General features: G+C 38.2%; 1 protein-coding gene across 1 annotated transcript in view; it reads left to right on the top strand.

Annotated features, from left to right (window-relative positions):
- acsf2 (acyl-CoA synthetase family member 2) overlaps positions 1-23,437 on the top strand; it is a 57,554-nt gene that overhangs the window by 3,493 nt on the left and 30,624 nt on the right. The window contains exons 2-8 of the mRNA XM_055004491.1: positions 2,151-2,346; positions 7,416-7,544; positions 8,127-8,180; positions 8,263-8,381; positions 9,846-10,008; positions 10,804-10,899; positions 13,004-13,155. Coding sequence (XP_054860466.1) covers positions 2,151-2,346; positions 7,416-7,544; positions 8,127-8,180; positions 8,263-8,381; positions 9,846-10,008; positions 10,804-10,899; positions 13,004-13,155 — 909 coding nt within the window. The remainder of the gene's footprint in view (positions 1-2,150; positions 2,347-7,415; positions 7,545-8,126; positions 8,181-8,262; positions 8,382-9,845; positions 10,009-10,803; positions 10,900-13,003; positions 13,156-23,437) is intronic.

Below are 23,437 nucleotides of genomic sequence, written 5' to 3' on the forward strand. Positions count from 1 at the left end.
ATCTGTGTACCAACTAATGGGAGAATTAAGTCTAAACCACGGTTATCCCCACCTTTAGCCAATCACACTTCAATATTTGAATTAGATGTTCATATCTATGACCTATCACACAATACTAGACTGTATAAAATGTTGTGTTCACTTTTGATTTTATCCTTTTCTGGGAGGCTGTTCCAAACAGAAAAGGTTCTTGTACAAGATTCTTTTGGTACGCTGATATTTAGAAAATAAACAGCTTAATTGGAGAGAAGTGGTTTGTCTTCTATCTCAGCAAACAAACACATTCAAGAGTGGCCACATTTCCAAAAGTGTTGTGGGTCCAATGATGAGCTCACCAGGGGTCACAGATGACAAAGGACAAACCTCTCCAGGGTCTTCATCAGGTGGGACGTTAGTGCCACCGGCCTGTAGTGGTTGAGGTCTTTGGGGTGTGAGATCTTCGGCACCGGTACCACGCAGGACGTCTTCCACAGCTGTGGTTCTCTCCCCAGCTTCAGGGTCATGTTGAAGACGTGCTCCACAATCCTGCTCAGCTGATCTGCGCAGGATTTGAGGAGCCTGGAGCTGATGCCATCCGGACCCGTAGCCTTCCTGATCTTCAGCCTGCTCAGTTCTCTCCTCACCTGGAATGTCGATAGGGACAAGTTGGGGCAGGGGGCTGTGGCTGGTTGTGAGTGTGGGTCCTGTGGGGGAGGAGAGGTGTGATGGTAGGAGAACTGTGGTGGAGCTGTAAGGAGGAGGGATGCAGTGGGGGTGGTGCAGTCAGCAGGGGATGCAGACAGCTGCAGTGGTGGCTGCTGCAGGGTGGACTGGTCCAGGGGAGGGATGGCTGGCTGTTCAAACCTGTTTAAGAAGCTGTTCAGGTCATTCACCCACTCCTGGTCCCGTCTCAGTTCAGTCTTGGGATCTTTGTGGCCAGAGATGGTCTTCAGGCCCTTCCAGACCCCACTGACATTGTTCTGCAGCAGCTGATCCTCCATCCTCTTCCTGTAGCTGCTTTTCCCCTCCCTGATCTTCTTCCTCAGCTCTCTCTGTGCAGACCTCATCTCCTCCTTGTCTCCAGACCTAAAAGCCCTCCGTTTGTCCTTTAGGAGAGCCTTTATGTCAGGAGAAATCCAGGGCTTGCTGTTGGCAAAACAGCGTACAGTCCTGGTGGGCACGGTGGAATCCACACAGAAGTTAATGTAGTCCATGATGCAGTGAGTGAGGTTGTTGATGTCCTCCCCATGATCCTCACAGAACACTTCCCACATGGTCGTGTCGAAACAGTCCTTGAGAGCCTCCTCAGCTTCCTCGGACCATCTCTCTAGTTATTCATGTTTAGTAACTTTTAATTTACAAAAATGACTTTTACTCTTTAAATGCTGTATTGTCTCATGTCAACATTTATATGCATCTACACCTGGTTTTAACATGTAATCTGGATACTCGCATTTGATCCATGGTTATCGTTCTTATCGTGTTTATTCCTATCTGGTTTTATGTGCAGTTTGACTAGTTGCAGTATAAAAAATGAGTTAAGTAGGGCTGGTACATCTCAGATCAGTATAATCCTGATATACATTACCATTCAAACGTTTGGGGTCACTTAGAAATGTCCTAATTTTTAAAAGAAAATCTTTTTTTTTTTCAATGAAGATAACATTAAATGAATGATAAATCCAGTGTAGACATTGTTAATGTGATAAATGACTATTCTAGCTGGAAATTTTTAATGGAATATCTACACGGGTAAAGAGGAACTTTTCCAGCAACCATCACTCCTGTGTTTTAATGCTACATTGTGTTTGCTAATCATGTTGAAAGGCTAATTGATGATTAGAAAACCTTTGTGCGATTATATTAGCACATGAATAAAAGTGTGACTTTTCACGGAAAACATGGAATTGCCTGGGTGACTCCACACTTTTGAATGGTAGTGTATAGGCTCCATATTTTCCCAAATAACGTTGCTGCCTGTAGGCTTGTTTGGATTGACAGGAACAGGAGGAACTCCACAACTCAAAACAGCTACACCTCTATTGGGACTCACTTCTATCTGCATATTATAACTGTACTGTAGTTTTTCCTCATTCAAACCTCTGCTCTATCCTCTCAAATGTAGAACTATGTTTGTATTTAACGTCATCTAACTGTTGTTTTCCTTTCAGTGGCATCCATGTGGACTGTCCGCCCATCATCCCGACTCTCACCAGCAGCTATGTCCACGGAACGTCGTCCACGCCGCTGCAGCAGGCCACAGTGGCAGAAACCCTGCTGAAGTCCGTGGAGTTCCATCCCGACAAGGAGGCGATGGTTTTTAAAGAGGACGGACTCCGCAAGACGTTTGCAGAGTTTTATCAAGATGTGAGTCATTTTCAAGTATATTACGTTAGGTTGACGAACCGGAAACAATGAGGCTGAAAAAGACCTCACAACCAGCTGATGGGTTTTAAAAACATTTTGTTTTGAGGAATAGACAGAACAACCCAATTTATTAAAGCCAGAAATTGTAACAGCAGAATATATGTTGGATTTTGAACTTCACGACAGCCCGTGATGTGTAGTTCAATCCAGAAATTTAACTAAATCTAACCACAAAGTCGCAATATTTCATCAGTATCTCTTTATTCTACGTCTCCCATTAAAAAAAAAAATCCAACATAAACTGTTTGCTCCAAGTACATCCCAAATATCAACACTTCTGCAATGCAAACCCAGTATTCATACAGCTGAGACCAACAGCTGTGGATTGAACTGCAGGCTGTGTTTACTTTGCAGATAAGAGATGAGACTGGAAACAATTTGAAAGAGAAATAATCAAAGAAATTCAACATTTTACAGACTTATAAAAGCCCCTAGCCCTTTCTACAAAAATCGGTCTGTCTGTTTGTATTCTTTAATGTTAGTTTTTCATCTTTTTTTAAGTGGTTTGTTTCTGTGAGTAGATGTTCAGAGAGTCTTTGCAGCTTTTTTACGTCTAGCCATGGTCTCGTTTTGTGTTTTGAAGATGTTTTTCTTTGTCTTTGCATTGAGTCAGCATCTATTTGGGTTGATTTTGCATCTGTTTTTCAATGTTTCTTCATCTCTTCCTGATCATTCTGTATCCTTGTTGTTTCTTTAAGTGTTTATGGTTATTTTGCATTTCTTTCCATCTGTTTTGCATCTAGCTGTGGTCCTTTTGTGTGTCCTCACTGTTCTTTTGTGGGTCATTCAACTGTTCATTTTGCATCTCGGTTCCAATTGTTTGCATCTCTTTCATTACATTTTAGTCAGTTTTCATCTCTTTCTGGTCCTCATGTATATTTTTTTGGTTAATTTTGTGGTTGTTTTGCCTCTATTTTGCATCTGGTGTTGTGTTTCTTTGCTGCTTTTTTCCTCCGTTTGCATCCCTTTCTATTTGTTTTGCATTTTCTTTTTGTCAGCTCTGTCCCTGCCTGATCAGTTTCCATCTCTTTCTGCTGATTTTGAGTCTCTGTGATAGCAGTCTTTTTGTTCATCTTGGAGGTGTTTTTTCCTTTGTGCAGTCAGTTGGCATCAATTTTGCATCTGTATCAGGTCCTTTTTTGCATCTTTCTGAGGTTGATTTCAGGCTTTGTGGGGTTTTTTTGCATCCATTTTTTTATGTGGTATTTCTTCTTGCTGTCTTTTTGTGTGTCTAAGCTTTACTTTTACCTTTACATCTTCTTAGCCATTTTTTTCAGCCATCTGTGGTCAGTTTGGTTGTTTTTGTAAGGTTTTTCTGCATGTTTTGCATCTATTTGCAGCCTTTTTGCATCTAGTAATGTGTCCTCTTTCTGTCCTTTCATGCATAGAACTGTGCTTTTTATCTCTGTTTGCATTCGCTGTGATTGTTTTGTGTATCTCTGAGATGTTTTTCAATTTTTCTGCAGTGAATTAGCATCAATTTTGCATTTTTCTGGTCCACTTGTATCTCTTTGTGGTTGATTTGAGCCTTTGTGGTTGTTTTGCATGTCTTTGCATGTATTTTTTCATCTAGTTCTGTCTCCTTGCTGTCTTTTTGTGTGTCTTAGCAGTGCTTTTATCTTTATGTCCTTTGATCTGTTTCTTTTTGTCAGTTCTGTCCATCTCTGGGCAGTTTGCATCTCTTTCTGGTCATTTTGAGTGTTTTTTTTTCATGGTTTGCAGCTGTTTTGCATGTAGTAGTGGTTCTTCTGCATTTGCTTTCTGTCCTTTTTCACTCTTTTGCATCTTTTTGATTCTCTTTTTGGCTGGTTGCCTGTTTTCTGCCGTCTTGTGTCTCTTTGTGATCGTTTTAATGACTCTTTTGGCACCTGTGCCTGTTTGGTAATCCATCCATGTGTGAAAGGGATGTTTGGAAGATCAATAACTCATGTCACTTGTTCCTTCATCTCTAAACACATGCAGTAATGTTTAATATTTAATCGCTGTCCACAGATAATGTAGGTATTCATTCATCGCACCCAAACAGCTGCAGGGAAGACAGAATTGCGACACGTTTAAACTCTAACTGTTGATGCTGCGTTTATTAATTGGTGGTGCTACAGATCAACGGGTCACTGCAGCTTTTTCTAGACCATTTTCACAGCAAACATCAGGACCTGTTACAGCTGTAGTGACAAAGTCTACTTGGACAGCCGGCCGTGTGTTCAATTCCATAAACTATGACCCAGTTACCTCTCAGTCACTTTGGAGTCACTGTGATATCAGCAATCCGTGACTTTAACCTGACAGAGTTTAATCTAACCGCACTCAGATAGCAGGCTGTTTTATTGCTGATATTTACTTATTAATGCCTTTTTACAACATTAAGGAAAATTGTAATGTTACTTATTAAGAAGCTTACTGGAAGCAGAGAAGGAAGAAAAGGAGAGAATGTGGCTGAAGACTTGGTGTCAAAATTGTATAAAATGATGTGAATTAAATGTCAGTTTTCTTAATTTTTATTTGTGAAGTTTAAAATGTCTCTCCACCAGTTTTAACTGTAAGATTATTAAATATTGTTTCTCCACCAATATATAAAATGTAGGATAAATGTTTGCTCAAATGGGGTTAAGGTTTTTATGCAGAATTATTACATAGTCTACCTGATATTTAGGTTAGACAAATCTAATAATGCAGCACATGAAGCACCTCTTGTTACGCTGTCGAGAAGAGCTTCAGGAATTGTACGGGGAATTATTTTTTGCTTGACAGGTTATGCATTGTAACAACAATAACACACATTAAGATGAACAACGACAAAACAAATAAGATGGTGAAATGTGAATGACGGAAAAAGGAAGGAAGAGAACACAATATTTTAACGTAATATTGGGATTAATATTACGTTTGAAATATGGTGTTCTGAGGGGAAGGGATAAAGAGAGCACACCCGAAAGCAGCCCTCAATTTGATAGTAGGCTAATTTTTAGCCTGTAAATCGTGTCTTTGGAAAGATAATTTAGCAAAATTACACCAAGTTCCTGTGACTGAAAGGTACTTGTGTGCCGTTATGATGGTAAAGGATTGTTCTCAGATGAGCTAAATATGTAGCGGGCTGCAGGAATTGATGGGACTCAGAAACACCTCCACAATTTAATCACTTGTTCCTTGTATCAATTTCTGATGGATAAGTCCTGATAAGTCCTTAGTGGTGGATTTGTAGTAGGATCACAGTCGTGATCATCAGCAGGCAGCTGATGTAGTGTTCACTTGTTGTCATGGTTACAGTGACGCCGTGCTGCTATCTGGCAGTGATACAGAAATCTTTAACTAATCCGTGGATCCAGACTATAAACCACATCACTGCTAAAATTTAATCACTTGGTCCTTGTGTCATTTCTGACCTTCAATGAAAATTTCATCCAAATCCATTAGTCTGTTTTTGAGTAATGTAGCTAACAGACAGACAGACAGACAGACAGATGGACGCCAGTTGTCACATAAACCTGCAACGTTCCTTGGTGGAGTAAAAATAGTCACTCAACCTCTTTAGCAACGGGCAGCTGAGAAAAAATAGTATGTCCAGATATTTTCTATCCTCCATGCCGAGGAGGTTTGATTCTATAAATATAAAGTAAAAGTCAACATGTAAACTACTGAAAATATCCAAGCGTTGGATGTCTGTAATGGAAGGAGTATTGGCTTTTGATGCAGTAAGTCCCTGTATTCTAAACTGTTTTTATTGTGACATCCAAACAAATACTGTTCAAGTTAGAAGTAATGTAATTACTGTACATTGATCCAACTTTGAATGGTTTGACACTGAGGTGATTTTACACATTTTGTGGTACATTTGGGGACACCTGCTGTCAGACCTTATCACCCTGCATACTCATTCATACATACTGATTTATTTAACCCTCGTGTCGTCCTGCGGGTCAAAATTGACTCGTTTTAAAGTTTGAAAATGTGGGAAAAAAATATATTTTCACAGTGAAACTTCTGATGTCCACATTTTCAACATTTTGGGGAAATCTTTGAACATTTTTTGGTGGAAAAAAAAGAAATGTTAAAAATGTTTCTTAAGAACATTCACAAAAAAAATCAACCAAAATCCAGCGAATTTTGCTGTATTTTGGTTGATTTTTATGTGAATGTTCTTAAAGAAAATATTAGAAGTTTTACTGATATATATTGAATCACTTTAGATATTTTTAGAATTTTTTTTGGAAGATTTTTACTCATTTTTTGAAAATATTTATAAGAATTTTCTAGCCAAATTTGGGGGGGGTTAAAATAAAACTTTTAAGGGAAACTTTAAAGGAATTATTGGAATTTTTTCCTGAAAATTTTGCAAATTTTCAGAAATTTGGGGAATTTTTTGCTGATTTTATTGGATTTTTTTTCAGACAGAGAAACAATATTTTTTGGTGCCCATAAATGAAGACAACAGGAGGGTTAATACAATAATAAGCATAACAATCAGTTTATATACAGCATTAATTGATTTAAATTGATCCAAAACTACAAAACAGTGAAACTATGTAAACAAATGGAATGTAGAGAATACAACTCAGACACGAAATTGCTTTCTCATATATCTGCTACCATTTAAAGAGACATTTTTAGTGTGTGTCCGCTATAAAAAAAAACAACTGGTAGTCAATTAAAAGCTGCGTCTGTGGAGGACATAGGTGAGATACTAAATGACAAGTTATTCTTATCAAACAGAGGGAAATAGAAGTCAAACCCTGGCTCTAATACAAGGTGGTTACCTGAGCTAGATAAAGGCTGTTCCTATTTCTGTCAAACTAAATGATCAAAGTAGTTAAAATTTTATAAAGTACTGAACAGAACGGAATATGAAATAAGGCCTAACATTGGTGGGATCTAAAACATGTACTAACTGGGCGATAAGCACATTTTTTCTTTTTTCGGATCTAAAGAAGTCACGTCTTGACCTGTAAAGAATCTGCAGGATTCTTGATCGTATCGTCTCCGGTTAACGAACGTGTTTTCTGTCTCTGCAGGTGGATCGGGCTGCTGCCGGGCTGCTGGCTCTCGGGCTGAAGAAGGGGGACCGGCTCGGTATGTGGGGTCCCAACACCTACGAATGGGTTCTGTTCCAGTTTGCTACAGCCAAAGCTGGGATTATACTGGTGAGCCAACGCTGGGGGTGGGATGGTACCACAAACATGGTGCTGGATACCGGTACAGCTGAAACTTTGCTTTTCTTGATGCCAAATTTGAGCAGGGATGTCAAACACGCGGCCCGCGGGCCGAAAGCGGTCCTCCAGAGGGTCCAATCCAATTGTTTTCTTGGAAAATAAGATCATTTAAGGGAAAACTTTATTGATCCCAAAGGAAATTCTTGAATCCTAAAAGAAATTCTCGCTATATCAAGCAAAAATTTGAAAAATATCTTTAGAAATATCCATATTTTATACTATTTCAGGTGGACGAGTCACTATATATTTTATGCAGAGAAGGTTTAGCAGAAATTATTGGAAGAACACTTTTTGTAAATTGGGAAAATGCATAATATCATCAGCCTTATCCTTCAACTTCTTAGTCAGTATTAATCAGAAAAACCCAATATTCAGGAAAAGCATTATAATTTAAGTTTCTATTTGTCTCTTTTTGATCAATTTTAATGAGGAAACATGCAATCAAAATAAATGTAGAACCTTTTGCAGTTTTTTGCTACCCTAATAATCTTCTTTTGTTGTTCCTCTCTACAGGTGTCGGTGAATCCAGCGTACCAGCTGCAGGAGGTTGAGTTTGCGTTGAAGAAGGTGAGTGATTTTATAGACTGTTGTTAATGTTGTCATCTGCAGCTCGTTAAACTGAATCCTCTGTCTGTGTTTGTGTGTGCAGGTCGGAGTTAAAGCTATAGTTTGCCCGACGCAGTTTAAGACTCAGAAATACTGCGACATGCTGAGGAAGATCTGTCCTGAAATAGAGAAGGCCAGTCCAGGAGACATCAAGAGCACTAGGTACAGCTGCTGGTGTTGGCGAACTAAATGCACTGAATGTCCAAAAAAAAAAGTCACACACTGTAATATTTCGTTGGACCGCCTTTAGCTTTGAGCACGACATTCACTGGCTGTGGCATGGTTTCCATAAGCTTCTGCAATGTCAGCATTTATTTCTGTCCAGAGTTGGATTAATTTTCTACCAAGATCTACTAATGATGATGGGAGAGTCGGACAAAGTCTTCTCCAGAACATCCCAGAGGTTCTCAGTGGGGCTGAGGTCTGGAATCTGTGGAGGACAATCCATCTCATGCTCCCTGATCCACTCATTCTCAATGTGAGCCCCATGAATCCTGGCATCTTCATCTTGGAACATGAAGAAGAACTCCATTGATGGAAAGACCTGGTCATTCAGTATCTTCAGGTATCAGCTGACTTCATTCTGTGGGAACATAACGTTGCTGAACCTGACCAACCCCAGATCATAACCGTAACCCCCACAGGCTGGTAGATACTAGACATGATGAGCATCACTTCATCCACCTCTCTTCTTACCCTGATGGCCCCATCCCTCTGGAACAGGGTAAATCTGGACTCATCAGACCTCATGACCTTCTTCCATCGGTCCAGAGTCCAATCTTTATGCTACCAGCAAACTGAAGCCTTTTTTTTCTCCATTTAGCCTCAGTGATCAGTGGTTTCCTTAGAGCTACAGCTGTTTAGTCCCAATCCTTTGAGTTCTCTTCGCATTGTGAATGTGGAAATGTTCTTATTTTCACTATTAAACAGCCGTGAGTTCTACTGTTGGTTTCCTATGATCATCTCAGAGTTTGTTCCTGAAGATGATGGTTCTCCACTATCCTCCAGGTTTTAATAATGCGTTGGACGGTTCTTAACCTGATTTTAGTAGTTTCATCTCCTTAGTTGTTTTCTTTGCTTGATGCAGGCCAATAATTTGACCCTTCTGAGACAGATTAACATCCTTTCCATGACCACAGGATATGTCTTCTAACATTTAAGAAATGAGAAGCTCCTCACTGCATCAGCTAGAGTTAAAGAAGTTGTTGTCATCTCTGCAGTAATTATCCAATGGAAGATCTTACCTGTTTGCTGAGTTAAATCCAGGTGGAGACTTTTTTGGTCAGGCAGTGTATAAATGCATTAAAACACTGATTTAAACTTTCTCCCTGTGCAAACTAACCAAGAGGAAACTCAAAACACTGCTGCAAAAGCAACAATTATGATGTTTATGCATCACATTTGAAAGTTCCAAAGCAAAATTCATCCACACATTTTTGCAAAATAAATGCTGAAAGCTAACAAGCCAGCAGGCTGTGGACATGTTTGAACTCCTGACCTTCATTCAGTTCCACTGTACTTGGATTAAACAGCAGCTCCAGCAGAAACCAACAGAGCAGCTTTAGTAGAACTCTTAGTTCACTGGTTGACCCACATTCTTGTGTGTTTGCATTTCCCCCCCCCCAGACTCCCAGACCTTCGTTCCGTCATCGTTCTGGACAGCCGACAGCCGGGAATGTTCCACTTGGAGGACGTGATGCAGGCTGGCAGCAGCCAGTATGTGCAGCAGCTGCAGGATCTGCAGAAGACGCTGCAGTTCGACGACCCCATAAACATCCAGTTCACCTCGGTAACTGTTGCACAAATGGATGTCCTGAACACATCTGCTTGTTATACAATATTTTACATTTCAGCTTAACCAGGTTTTTATTGAGCAAGACACCAAAAGGGCAAAGTGCTGCATGCAGTATATCATGGAGGCATCATGGTCAATAACAATAAACACTTTTAGAGGAAACATTTTCAAAGAAACATTCTTTATTTAGATGATTTTCTCAGTTTTACATCATTATGAACTGAATTTATTTATTTATTTATACTGAATATTGTTGAGTTTGAACTATATGTCAGACAAGACAATTTAAAGATGGAAGTTTTGGCTCCTTTTTTTTTTTTTAAAAAACATTAAAAAGTAGAAAAAAAATCTATAATATTACCTACAGATTAATCAATCACTGGTTGCAGCTCAAATAATCAGAATCTGAAAGGGTTTATTGCAGTGGGTTTCACTTACAAGGAACTTGATTTGCTGTTTTAGTGCAGATTAAAAAGTCTTGCAGGTTAGTACGTGTTGTAAGATAGTTGTGATAGTAACTTTATTTGTGTTTGCACCTTTCATCTAAAGATGCAGTACACTGTGCTTTGCAGACTTCCAAACAAATGTTTAAAAACTGAAAATGAGCATTAATAAAAAGTCAGATTAAAATGGATCTTTATTTGTTTGCCTCTTCCATTTACAGCGTTCTTTATCACTCAGTTCTAGATCAGTGTTTCCAGAGCAGTAAAAGCAGCCTGTCAGAGTCACTGTGATCAAACTGATGTATGGCCTTTAAAATATCATAATAATGTTAATATTTGTCATCAGGGCACAACTGGGACTCCGAAGGGCGCCACCTTAACGCATCACAACATCGTCAACAACGCCTACTTTGTTGGGAGAAGAATGGGATACCACTGGAGGGTGAGTGTGGACGGACTTTTAGTGTTTCATCAAACTTTTCTTCTCAAAAAGTGGATTTTTTTCTATACTTTCAATGCTTTATTTATGTAGAAAGTTGAGTTTGGGATGTGATCTAGTAGAAATGATTAATAACCCTGGATTTTCCCATAGACTGTGACAGTTCGCATGAATGATTTGAATGAATAATTTTGGACACGCCTCTTGTATATTATTTTATTATCTTTTGGGAGAAGCCTGTGTCATTTCCAATTAAAAAAAACTTCCTGGTTGAATAAAAATAAGTTTAAGTCAAAATTTTTCAGGGGTATGAATAATTTCGAGATTGACTATATATGCGAAAACTGAATAACAGTAAAAAATAACAACACAAACCACCTCAATTCAATCCAAAATCTGAAGGTAGATTACGACAAAAACAAGACAGAAAATGACATAAACAAGACCTTTACTGTACAATGACAATAAAGATCTTGAATCTTAATCCTTATGACAAACATCAAAACGGAGAGAAGTTATGTTGGTGGGTGTTTCTGAAGCTTATCCTTATGGTTTCTCTGGTGTTCAGTCAGAATAAACAAACAAAACCTGTCCAGTGAGAACATCATGTTCAGGAGACATTAACTCAGATAACCCAACTCTGAGGTGAATGGATTCCAGTCTGTTGGTTCCACCCCTGCCAGCTGAGGACAGAAATATGAGACTGCAGGGGAACAATGGTAGAAAAATGTAGCGTGGTCTGAAGAATGTCTGCTGAGGCTGCAGATGTTCCAACGTTCTCTATATGAACAGTCTGAGCTGCTGGTGGTTTAATAACGTGTGGAATGAATTCTTGACCCCCTGTTGTTCCTTTAATTCCAACAATCAGTGTCTGAGTGTTGTTGCTGACCATAAGCACCTCTTTAAGGACACAGTTTAACATTTACAGTTGGCAGCAGGTTAATGAGATGCGTCACAGTGAGTTCAGTGGACATTAACGTCTGTAGTCACTAGATCTGAATCCATGAGCAGCTTAAGGATGTGATATAGTGGGAGACTAGCAACATGGATGTGAAGCTGATGAAGATATTTAATGAAACATGTCAGTATCTGTGTTCACTGCAATCAAGTTTTATTTTTATGGAGATTTAATTTTGACATTTTGGCTTACATCTTTTGCTTTCTGTGAAGTTTTTAACCCTCATGTCGTCCTGCGAGTCAAAAATGACCTTTTTTAAAGTTTGAAAATGTGGGAAAAAATATGTATTTTCACAGTGAAACTTCTGATGTCCACATTTTCAACATTTTTGGGAAATTTTTGAACATTTTTCGGTGGAAAAAAAGAAATGTTAAAAATATTTCTTAAGAACATTCCCAAAAAAATCAACCAAAATCCAGCGAATTCCGCTGGATTTTGGTTGATTTTTTTGGGAATGTTCTTAAAGAAAATACTAGAAGTTTTACTGATATATATGGAATCACTTTAGATATTTTCAGGACTTTTTTGCAAGATTTTTACTCATTTTTCGAAAATATTTTCTTGCCAAATTTGGGGGATTTTTTTCAAATAAAACTTTTAAGGGAAACTTTTAAGGAATTATTGGAATTTTCTTCCTGAAGGTTTTGCAAATTTTCAGAAATTTGCAGAATTTTTTTGCTGAATTTTTGGATTTTTTTCAGACAAGGAAACAATATTTTTTGGTGCCAGTAAATGAGGACAACAGGACGGTTAAATCGATATTGGTGCTGAAATATACAGACGCTTGTATGGATCCTGCTGCAGATATTTAATAAACTGAGGAAAGATTCCTAAAGAAATAGAAGCAACAAACTACACTACAGCTCCTGTTAAGGTTTTGTCAACTACAGTTTGACTTCATCACAGTAAAGCCTTATTTTAATGGACGTTTCAGTTTGTAAAAGATTTAAAATTGTATAGCAAAGGGAATAAGAGATGGTGTTTGCTCTATGGGATGTTTTTGGACCACGTAGTTAATAAACGTAGAGGAAAGACTCCTAAAGAGCTGGAAGCAGCACACTACAGCTCCATGCCATATTGAATGTGATATGATGGTGTTTCCAGAGAGCAGAATAGCTGTGTTTATTGATTCCTGATTTTGTCCTCCAGCCCAACACCCGTGTCTGTGTCCCCGTCCCTCTGTACCACTGCTTCGGTTCGGTCGGTGCTGCCATGAGTATGGCCGTCCACGGGATCGCCCTGGTCTTCCCCTCTGCCGGCTACGATGGACGGGCAAACTTAGTGGCTCTGGACAGTGAAAGGTAACAAAAACACTTCTCACTACTATGGTTACTACACCAATACTACTACTATTACTACAAAAACTGCTGCTACTACGAATACTACTAGTTCTACTACTATGACAACTATTACTACCACCAATACTGCTACTACTGCTATTGTTACCACTTCTACTACTACTACTACTACTACTACTAGTTCTAGTACGATGACAACTAGTACTATTACTTCTACTCCTGCTTCTGCAATACAAATATTACTAATACTACTACCTATAATACTACTACTGATACAAATACTAATACCACTAGTAGTTAAACTACTACTACTGCTACTATTACCACTAATACGACATACAACTACTTCTAACAACAAAACGACAATAGTGACAATAACAACAACATAATAACTGCATCAGTGCAGTCATAAGATCACAGACATGAAATAACCGTAAAGAGAAATTGCTCGTTCTTGTTTCGCGGTGAGACGTCTGGTGAACATTAGTGACTTCCTGAGTGAGATCAGATATCTCCTGTTGTTTTATTGCTTGAAGACAAAAAGTTTCAGCATGTGTGTTTCAGTGGTAGAAGTTTGTAGTATTTTTGAAACGGCTCTACTACGGTTACATAATGTAAAACAACTCTGTTGAGTCTTATCTAGGCCAGAGGTGAACATGACTGAGGCATTTGTTCATGTGGAGTAGATCAGTGTCACTGATGAGAACAACCTGTTTTCCAGTTTTACCTGTTTGAAGTAACTATATTGTATGATCTGAATTGATGAAGAAAAATGAAGTACAAATACAAGCTGTACAAGAGCTGAACTCTGTATTACAGTCGTCAGAGTTCAGTCGACAAATTCAGTATCACAGCAGCATCAACCACTAGCATCACTGTTCTAATCTGCTTTACACTCAACAAACCCATGTATTACTATTACTTCTACTACTAATAGTACTTCTCCTAATACTACGACTACTACTCCTCCTAATATTACTACTAGGACCATTACTACTAATACTACTAGTACTACTCCTGTAGTGATGGGTCCCTATGTGCTATAGGAACTATCGGACTGTAAGGTGTGGAGGGGGGAGAACAATAAAGAACGGACGAGTGAAACAACATGGTGTGAGTGTTTGTTCCGGTGGCTATCCTGTAGGTTTATTATTGTACCTGAGAACAACAGAACATGGCGTCAGAAGTCAAACGTGAGTTTATAGGAAGTGAGAATATATATATTTGAGGCCGCCGACGCTGCATCACGTAAGCTGTAATAAGAGCCAAATAAAGTGAGCTGGTGAAAAAGCAGCAAGAAATGCTGAGATCTAACTTTAAAGGTGACATCTTAAACACACAGCTTGACGGCGCGCAGCGACGCAGGAGAGAACAAGACAGACACCCCAGAAAGCACCTGACAGGCAGGGGCCCTGCAGAAGATGTGGAGACACAAAAGGGCACAACCTACAGCAATGTCCAGCTAAGGAAGCAATGCAATAAATGCAGAAAAAAAGGACATTATGCCAGAGTGTGTAAAACAAATGTGTAAAATGAATGTTGCTACAGCAACAGAGGACTCTGATGTCTATGAGGTCGCATTTCTTGGCTCAGTGACGCAGGATGCAGACAGCAGTCCATGGATGATGGAAATAAAAATGGGCAAATATAACACAGTGTTCAAGATCGACACTGGTGCAGATGTGTCAGCGGTCCCTGAATCACTGTACGCTAATGGCCAGTTCAGCAGGTTAGTGAAGGCCACTAAAATCCTTAAGGGCCCTGGAAGGACACCTTTAGGAGTGAAAAGCAAGTTTAGAGCGACTCTTATCAGAGGAAACAGAAGCGTGTTGGAAGACATATGTTGTGGAAGGATTGAGCACGCCACTACTGAGCCGACCCGCTGCCACCGCACTGCAGCTGGTAGCTAGGCTGGATGGCATCAGTTTGGACTCTAATGAGACTGTAAAGCAGGAATTTCCAAAGCTTTTCTCTGGACTAGGCAAAATGGAGGGTGAGTGTAACATTGTATTAAAGCCTTTTGCCATCTCAACACCCAGGCGCATATCCCTACCTCTACTACCAAAGGTTAAAGAGGAGCTGAATCGTATGGAGCAGCAGGGAGTCATCTCAAGGGTGGAGGAACCCACTGAATGGTGCGTGCCGATTAAGGTGGTGGTGCGCAAGCGCACAGGCAGGGTGACAATATGCTCTGACCTCACAGAACTGAACAAATCAGTGTTGAGAGAGAGAGACATCCACTTCCTTCAGTAGAGCTTACTCTGGATCAGCTTGCCAGTGCAAAGGTGTTCTCAAAGCTGGATGCCAATGCAGGGTTTTGGCAAATTCCTCTCTCAAAACGGTCTTCTCTGCTGACCACATTCCTCACACCATTCGGGTGATATTGCTACAACCGTCTGTGTTTTGGAATCTCATCAGCACCAGAGCACTTTCAGAAGCACATGCAGCCAATCCTGGAAGGTGTTCTGTGCCAGATGGACGACGTACTCATCTGGGGAGCCACGCAGGAAGAGCACGACGAGAGGCTGCGGAAAACATTGTCACAACTACAAGAAGCTGGAGTGACACTCAATGACAAGTGTGAGTTCTCCAAAAGCCGGATAAAGTTCCTTGGGCAGATCATTGAGCCAGCAGGGGTGAGTACAGATCCTGAGAAGGTGAGCGCTGTGACAGCCATGAAGGAACCTAGAAGTGTCAGCGAAGTGAGAGGTTTTGCTGGGGACGACAAATCACCTGGGAAAATTCCTGCCTCATCTTGCTGAGAAAACACGCCCACTCAGAGATCTGCTGAGGAAGTCAAACATGTGGATGTGGGGTTTACAGCAGCAGCAAGCCTTCGACAAACTAAAGGAAGAGCTGACCACTCCCCCAGGGTTAGCACTATACGGCCCAGATGCAGAAACGCTAGTCTCAGCCGACGCTTCGTCATATGGGCTGTGAGCTGTTCTTCTCCAGCGGCAAGACAACGCAGACTGGAGACCAGTGGCATATGCTTCAAGAAGTCTAAGCAGCACTGAACAGCGATATGCTCAGATCGAAAAGGAGGCGCTGGCCACTACATGGGCCTGCGAGAGGTTTGCAGAGTTTCTCATTGGGAAAACCTTTCATATCAAAACTGACCACAAACCTCTGGTCCCTCTGCTGGGCTCAAAGGGTCTTGACGAACTCCCACCGGGCATACAACGCCTACGCATGCGACTGATGAGTTTTTTTTTACACCATATCTCATGTGGCCGGCAAGGATATTGCAACCGCGGATGTGTTATCAAGGAGCCCACTGGACAGTACAACAGAAGGTTTACAAGAAGAAATCAACCTATATGCTGACTCTGTAGTAGCAAGTCTGTCTGCTTCTGAAAAGAGGCTTAGAGAAATCCAAATGCACCAGGACAAAGATGACCTACTGAGGCAGCTCAAAAAGTTATGTGAGGAGGGATGGCCGAACAAGTTTTCAATTGGAGCCGTGTTCCAGCCTTACCTGCCTTTGTCAGGTGACCTTATGGTTCAAAATGGCCTGTTACTCTTTGGCAGCAGGATCGTGATTCCATCATCAGTCAGAGAAGACATACTAGCCAAGTTGCATGAGGGTCACCTAGGGATCACCAAATGCAGGGAGAGAGCTAAACAGTCAGTCTGGTGGCCCGGTCTCAACAAAGAGTTGACAAAACAAATACAAAACTGTGATCCATGTGCCCGTGAGAGAATCAACCTCAAAGAAACTGTGGTGCCCACAGAATTCCCAAGACGACGTTGGTCTACTGTTGGAGCGGGTCTGTTTCAGACTGACAACAAAAACCACTTCATGGTTATTGTAGACTATTTCTCAAGATACTTTGAAGTAGCCAAGCTGACATCCACAACGTCAGAAGGTAGGGGTGGGCGATATGACAAAAATGGAATATCACGATTTTTTCATTTTAAACTCACGATTTTGATTTTATCACGATTTTTTAAAACTTACAAATAGAACATAAATTACACATGAAAACAAAATTTGGATAAGCATGCACATTTATTAAACATTTGTGCATATCAACACTCAAAGAACATATATACAAATATAAAATGTAAACTTAAAATATGAATTTGGAAAAATGCTACTACAATAAATGAAAAAAAACTAACAAAATCAACAAGTAACTTAACACTTCAAGAACATAAGTAAATATAAATATTGTAAACTCAAAAAATGAATGCAACCAAAATAAATACAAAATAAAAACATTAACTTGTCCAGCAATGCTAATGTTTGGGAAGAAAGACGTTACGTTGTAAAAGGTCGCTTGTGGTAGCAAAGAACACCACTATATGTACTTTTTGTGCAACTTTATCTCTGCAGTCTGCGTACATACGAGGGATGACCGTGTTCGAAAAAAACTTGCGGCTGGGAACTTCGTAACGTGGGTCTAAAACTTTTACCATCTTATTAAATCCCACACGCTCAACTGTTTGAATTGGACACCAAATGAAAAGTTATGGCATCTGTAATGCTATTCCAGCGTTTGCTGCTTCTGTCATATGGAGTAAGTTTGGCAAATGCTTCGGTTAGCGTCTGTTGTTGTTTTGAAGGAGCAGAATCAGGCGCAGTCGCTGCTAACTTTGTAGCTTTAGCTGTTTGGCTCTCATTGTATTGTGTAGGGTGCCTTCTTTTCAGGTGATTAAATAAATTGGTTGTGTTTCCATCGCTTGCCTTTACGCTCTCCTTACAAAGTTTGCACAGGATATTCTTTTGGTCTTTGTCGTCTGGGATAAAGCCAAACCAGTTCCATATTATGGATGATGAATTTCTTTTCGGAAGCAGCTCGCTATCACTCACCGCCGCAGTTGCCATCTTTTTTCGAAAACAAAAGCAGAAAGGAGGGGGCGTCGTGGGCTTTACACCTTCGAACTTACTGATTGGCTAAGGGCACGTGTGTGGGTCTCTCTCTCTCTCGCTTGCTCGCGCTCTCTCTCTCTCTGTCTCTCTCTCTCGCGTGGCCCAGAGACAGTGTCAGACGGCAAAGTGATATTAGACTAAAGACTGCGCAAAGGTGCTGTGGACTAGATCGTGATAAAACAATCTCTTGGAAATGACAGACCGTCAGCTGTGGAGATCGTAAGACGGTCTAATATCGTCATATCGCACACCCCTATCAGAAGGTGTGGTAGCGCACTTTAAGTCCATATTTGCACATCATGGAATACCTGAGGTGGTACTTTCAAATAATGTACCACAATTTGCATCGGAATTATTCCAGAAGTTTGCACAGGATTGGAAAAAGAATGCAATTTTTCAAACATTTCAAAACACTCCAGAAAGGTTTTCTTTGAAAAAAAAACCATCATGAATTTTGGCGCAAAAAAATGCCTTACTATACTATGTCGAAAAAAAATGCGATTTTTCAAACATGTTGTAAAAACGTGCCATATGATGAAATAATGTAAAGGAGGCTGTGAAAAACACTCCAGAAAGGTTTTCTTTGAAAAAAAAATCATCATGAATTTTGGCGCAAAAAAAATGCCTTACTATACTATGTCGAAAAAAAATGCGATTTTTCAAACATGTTGTAAAAACGTGCCATATGATGAAATAATGTAAAGGAGGGCGTGAAAAACACTCCAGAAAGGTTTTCTTTGAAAAAAAAAGCCATCATGAATTTTGGCGCAAAAAAAACGCCTTACTATACTATGTCGAAAAAAAATGCGATTTTTCAAACATGTTGTAAAAACGTGCCATATGATGAAATAATGTAAAGGAGGCTGTGAAAAACACTCCAGAAAGGTTTTCTTTGAATAAAAAATCATCATGAATTTTGGCGCAAAAAAAATGCCTTACTATACTATGTCGAAAAAAAATGCAATTTTTCAAACATGTTGTTAAAACGTGCCATATGATGAAATAATGTAAAGGAGGCTGTGAAAAACACTCCAGAAAGGTTTTCTTTGAAAAAAAAACCATCATGAATTTTGGCGCAAAAAAAACGCCTTACTATACTATGTCGAAAAAAAATGCGATTTTTCAAACATGTTGTAAAAATGTGCCATATGATGAAATAATGTAAAGGAGGGCGTGAAAAACACTCCAGAAAGGTTTTCTTTGAAAAAAAAACATCATGAATTTTGGCGCAAAAAAAATGCCTTACTATACTATGTCGAAAAAAAATGCGATTTTTCAAACATGTTGTTAAAAACGTGCCATATGATGAAATAATGTAAAGGAGGCTGTGAAAAACACTCCAGAAAGGTTTTCTTTGAAAAAAAAATCATCATGAATTTTGGCGCAAAAAAAATGCCTTACTATACTATGTCGAAAAAAAATGCAATTTTTCAAACATGTTGTTAAAACGTGCCATATGATGAAATAATGTAAAGGAGGCTGTGAAAAACACTCCAGAAAGGTTTTCTTTGAAAAAAAAACATCATGAATTTTGGCGCAAAAAAAAGCCTTACTATACTATGTCGAAAAAAAATGCGATTTTTCAAACATGTTGTAAAAACGTGCCATATGATGAAATAATGTAAAGGAGGCTGTGAAAAACACTCCAGTAAGGTTTTCTTTGAAAAAAAAATCATCATGAATTTTGGCGCAAAAAAAACGCCTTACTATACTATGTCGAAAAAAAATGCATTTTTCAAACATGTTGTAAAAACGTGCCATATGATGAAATAATGTAAAGGAGGCTGTGAAAAACACTCCAGAAAGGTTTTCTTTGAAAAAAAAATCATCATGAATTTTGGCGCAAAAAAATGCCTTACTATACTATGTCGAAAAAAAATGTGATTTTTCAAACATGTTGTTAAAACGTGCCATATGATGAAATAATGTAAAGGAGGCTGTGAAAAACACTCCAGAAAGGTTTTCTTTGAAAAAAAAAATCATCATGAATTTTGGCGCAAAAAAAACGCCTTACTATACTATGTCGAAAAAAAATGTGATTTTTCAAACATGTTGTAAAAACGTGCCATATGATGAAATAATGTAAAGGAGGGCGTGAAAAACACTCCAGAAAGGTTTTCTTTGAAAAAAAAATCATCATGAATTTTGGCGCAAAAAAAACGCCTTACTATACTATGTCGAAAAAAAAATGCGATTTTTCAAACATGTTGTAAAAACGTGCCATATGATGAAATAATGTAAAGGAGGCTGTGAAAACCACTCCAGTAAGGTTTTCTTTGAAAAAAAAATATCATGAATTTTGGCGCAAAAAAAATGCCTTACTATACTATGTCGAAAAAAAATGTGATTTTTCAAACATGTTGTAAAAACGTGCCATATGATGAAATAATGTAAAGGAGGGCGTGAAAAACACTCCAGAAAGGTTTTCTTTGAAAAAAAAATCATCATGAATTTTGGCGCAAAAAAAACGCCTTACTATACTATGTCGAAAAAAAATGCGATTTTTCAAACATGTTGTAAAAACGTGCCATATGATGAAATAATGTAAAGGAGGCTGTGAAAAACACTCCAGAAAGGTTTTCTTTGAAAAAAAAATCATCATGAATTTTGGCGCAAAAAAAATGCCTTACTATACTATGTCGAAAAAAAATGCAATTTTTCAAACATGTTGTTAAAACGTGCCATATGATGAAATAATGTAAAGGAGGCTGTGAAAAACACTCCAGAAAGGTTTTCTTTGAAAAAAAAATCATCATGAATTTTGGCGCAAAAAAAACGCCTTACTATACTATGTCGAAAAAAAATGCGATTTTTCAAACATGTTGTAAAAACGTGCCATATGATGAAATAATGTAAAGGAGGCTGTGAAAAACACTCCAGTAAGGTTTTCTTTGAAAAAAAAATCATCATGAATTTTGGCGCAAAAAAAACGCCTTACTATACTATGTCGAAAAAAAATGCGATTTTTCAAACATGTTGTAAAAACGTGCCATATGATGAAATAATGTAAAGGAGGCTGTGAAAAACACTCCAGAAAGGTTTTCTTTGAAAAAAAAATCATCATGAATTTTGGCGCAAAAAAAACGCCTTACTATACTATGTCGAAAAAAAATGTGATTTTTCAAACATGTTGTAAAAACGTGCCATATGATGAAATAATGTAAAGGAGGGCGTGAAAAACACTCCAGAAAGGTTTTCTTTGAAAAAAAATCATCATGAATTTTGGCGCAAAAAAAACGCCTTACTATACTATGTCGAAAAAAAATGCGATTTTTCAAACATGTTGTAAAAACGTGCCATATGATGAAATAATGTAAAGGAGGCTGTGAAAAACACTCCAGAAAGGTTTTCTTTGAAAAAAAAAATTATCATGAATTTTGGCGCAAAAAAAATGCCTTACTATACTATGTCGAAAAAAAATGCGATTTTTCAAACATGTTGTAAAAACGTGCCATATGATGAAATAATGTAAAGGAGGCTGTGAAAAACACTCCAGTAAGGTTTTCTTTGAAAAAAAAATCATCATGAATTTTGGCGCAAAAAAAACGCCTTACTATACTATGTCGAAAAAAAATGTGATTTTTCAAACATGTTGTAAAAACGTGCCATATGATGAAATAATGTAAAGGAGGGCGTGAAAAACACTCCAGAAAGGTTTTCTTTGAAAAAAAAATTATCATGAATTTTGGCGCAAAAAAAATGCCTTACTATACTATGTCGAAAAAAAATGCAATTTTTCAAACATGTTGTTAAAACGTGCCATATGATGAAATAATGTAAAGGAGGCTGTGAAAAACACTCCAGAAAGGTTTTCTTTGAAAAAAAATCATCATGAATTTTGGCGCAAAAAAAACGCCTTACTATACTATGTCGAAAAAAAATGTGATTTTTCAAACATGTTGTAAAAACGTGCCATATGATGAAATAATGTAAAGGAGGCTGTGAAAAACACTCCAGTAAGGTTTTCTTTGAAAAAAAAATCATCATGAATTTTGGCGCAAAAAAATGCCTTACTATACTATGTCGAAAAAAAATGCGATTTTTCAAACATGTTGTAAAAACGTGCCATATGATGAAATAATGTAAAGGAGGCTGTGAAAAACACTCCAGTAAGGTTTTCTTTGAAAAAAAAAATCATCATGAATTTTGGCGCAAAAAAAACGCCTTACTATACTATGTCGAAAAAAAATGTGATTTTTCAAACATGTTGTAAAAACGTGCCATATGATGAAATAATGTAAAGGAGGGCGTGAAAAAACACTCCAGAAAGGTTTTCTTTGAAAAAAAAATCATCATGAATTTTGGCGCAAAAAAAACGCCTTACTATACTATGTCGAAAAAAAATGCGATTTTTCAAACATGTTGTAAAAACGTGCCATATGATGAAATAATGTAAAGGAGGCTGTGAAAAACACTCCAGAAAGGTTTTCTTTGAAAAAAAAATCATCATGAATTTTGGCGCAAAAAAAATGCCTTACTATACTATGTCGAAAAAAAATGCGATTTTTCAAACATGTTGTAAAAACGTGCCATATGATGAAATAATGTAAAGGAGGCTGTGAAAAACACTCCAGAAAGGTTTTCTTTGAAAAAAAAATCATCATGAATTTTGGCGCAAAAAAAACGCCTTACTATACTATGTCGAAAAAAAATGCGATTTTTCAAACATGTTGTAAAAACGTGCCATATGATGAAATAATGTAAAGGAGGCTGTGAAAAACACTCCAGAAGGTTTTCTTTGAAAAAAAAAATCATCATGAATTTTGGCGCAAAAAAAACGCCTTACTATACTATGTCGAAAAAAAATGCGATTTTTCAAACATGTTGTAAAAACGTGCCATATGATGAAATAATGTAAAGGAGGCTGTGAAAAACACTCCAGAAAGGTTTTCTTTGAAAAAAAAATCATCATGAATTTTGGCGCAAAAAAAATGCCTTACTATACTATGTCGAAAAAAAATGCGATTTTTCAAACATGTTGTAAAAACGTGCCATATGATGAAATAATGTAAAGGAGGCTGTGAAAAACACTCCAGAAAGGTTTTCTTTGAAAAAAAAATCATCATGAATTTTGGCGCAAAAAAAATCGCCTTACTATACTATGTCGAAAAAAAATGTGATTTTTCAAACATGTTGTAAAAACGTGCCATATGATGAAATAATGTAAAGGAGGCGTGAAAAACACTCCAGAAAGGTTTTCTTTGAAAAAAAAATCATCATGAATTTTGGCGCAAAAAAAAACGCCTTACTATACTATGTCGAAAAAAAATGCGATTTTTCAAACATGTTGTAAAAACGTGCCATATGATGAAATAATGTAAAGGAGGCTGTGAAAAACACTCCAGTAAGGTTTTCTTTGAAAAAAAAATCATCATGAATTTTGGCGCAAAAAAAACGCCTTACTATACT

Source organism: Amphiprion ocellaris, chromosome 18, assembly GCF_022539595.1.
Source record: "Amphiprion ocellaris isolate individual 3 ecotype Okinawa chromosome 18, ASM2253959v1, whole genome shotgun sequence".
Classification (NCBI taxonomy): Eukaryota; Metazoa; Chordata; class Actinopteri; family Pomacentridae; genus Amphiprion; species Amphiprion ocellaris.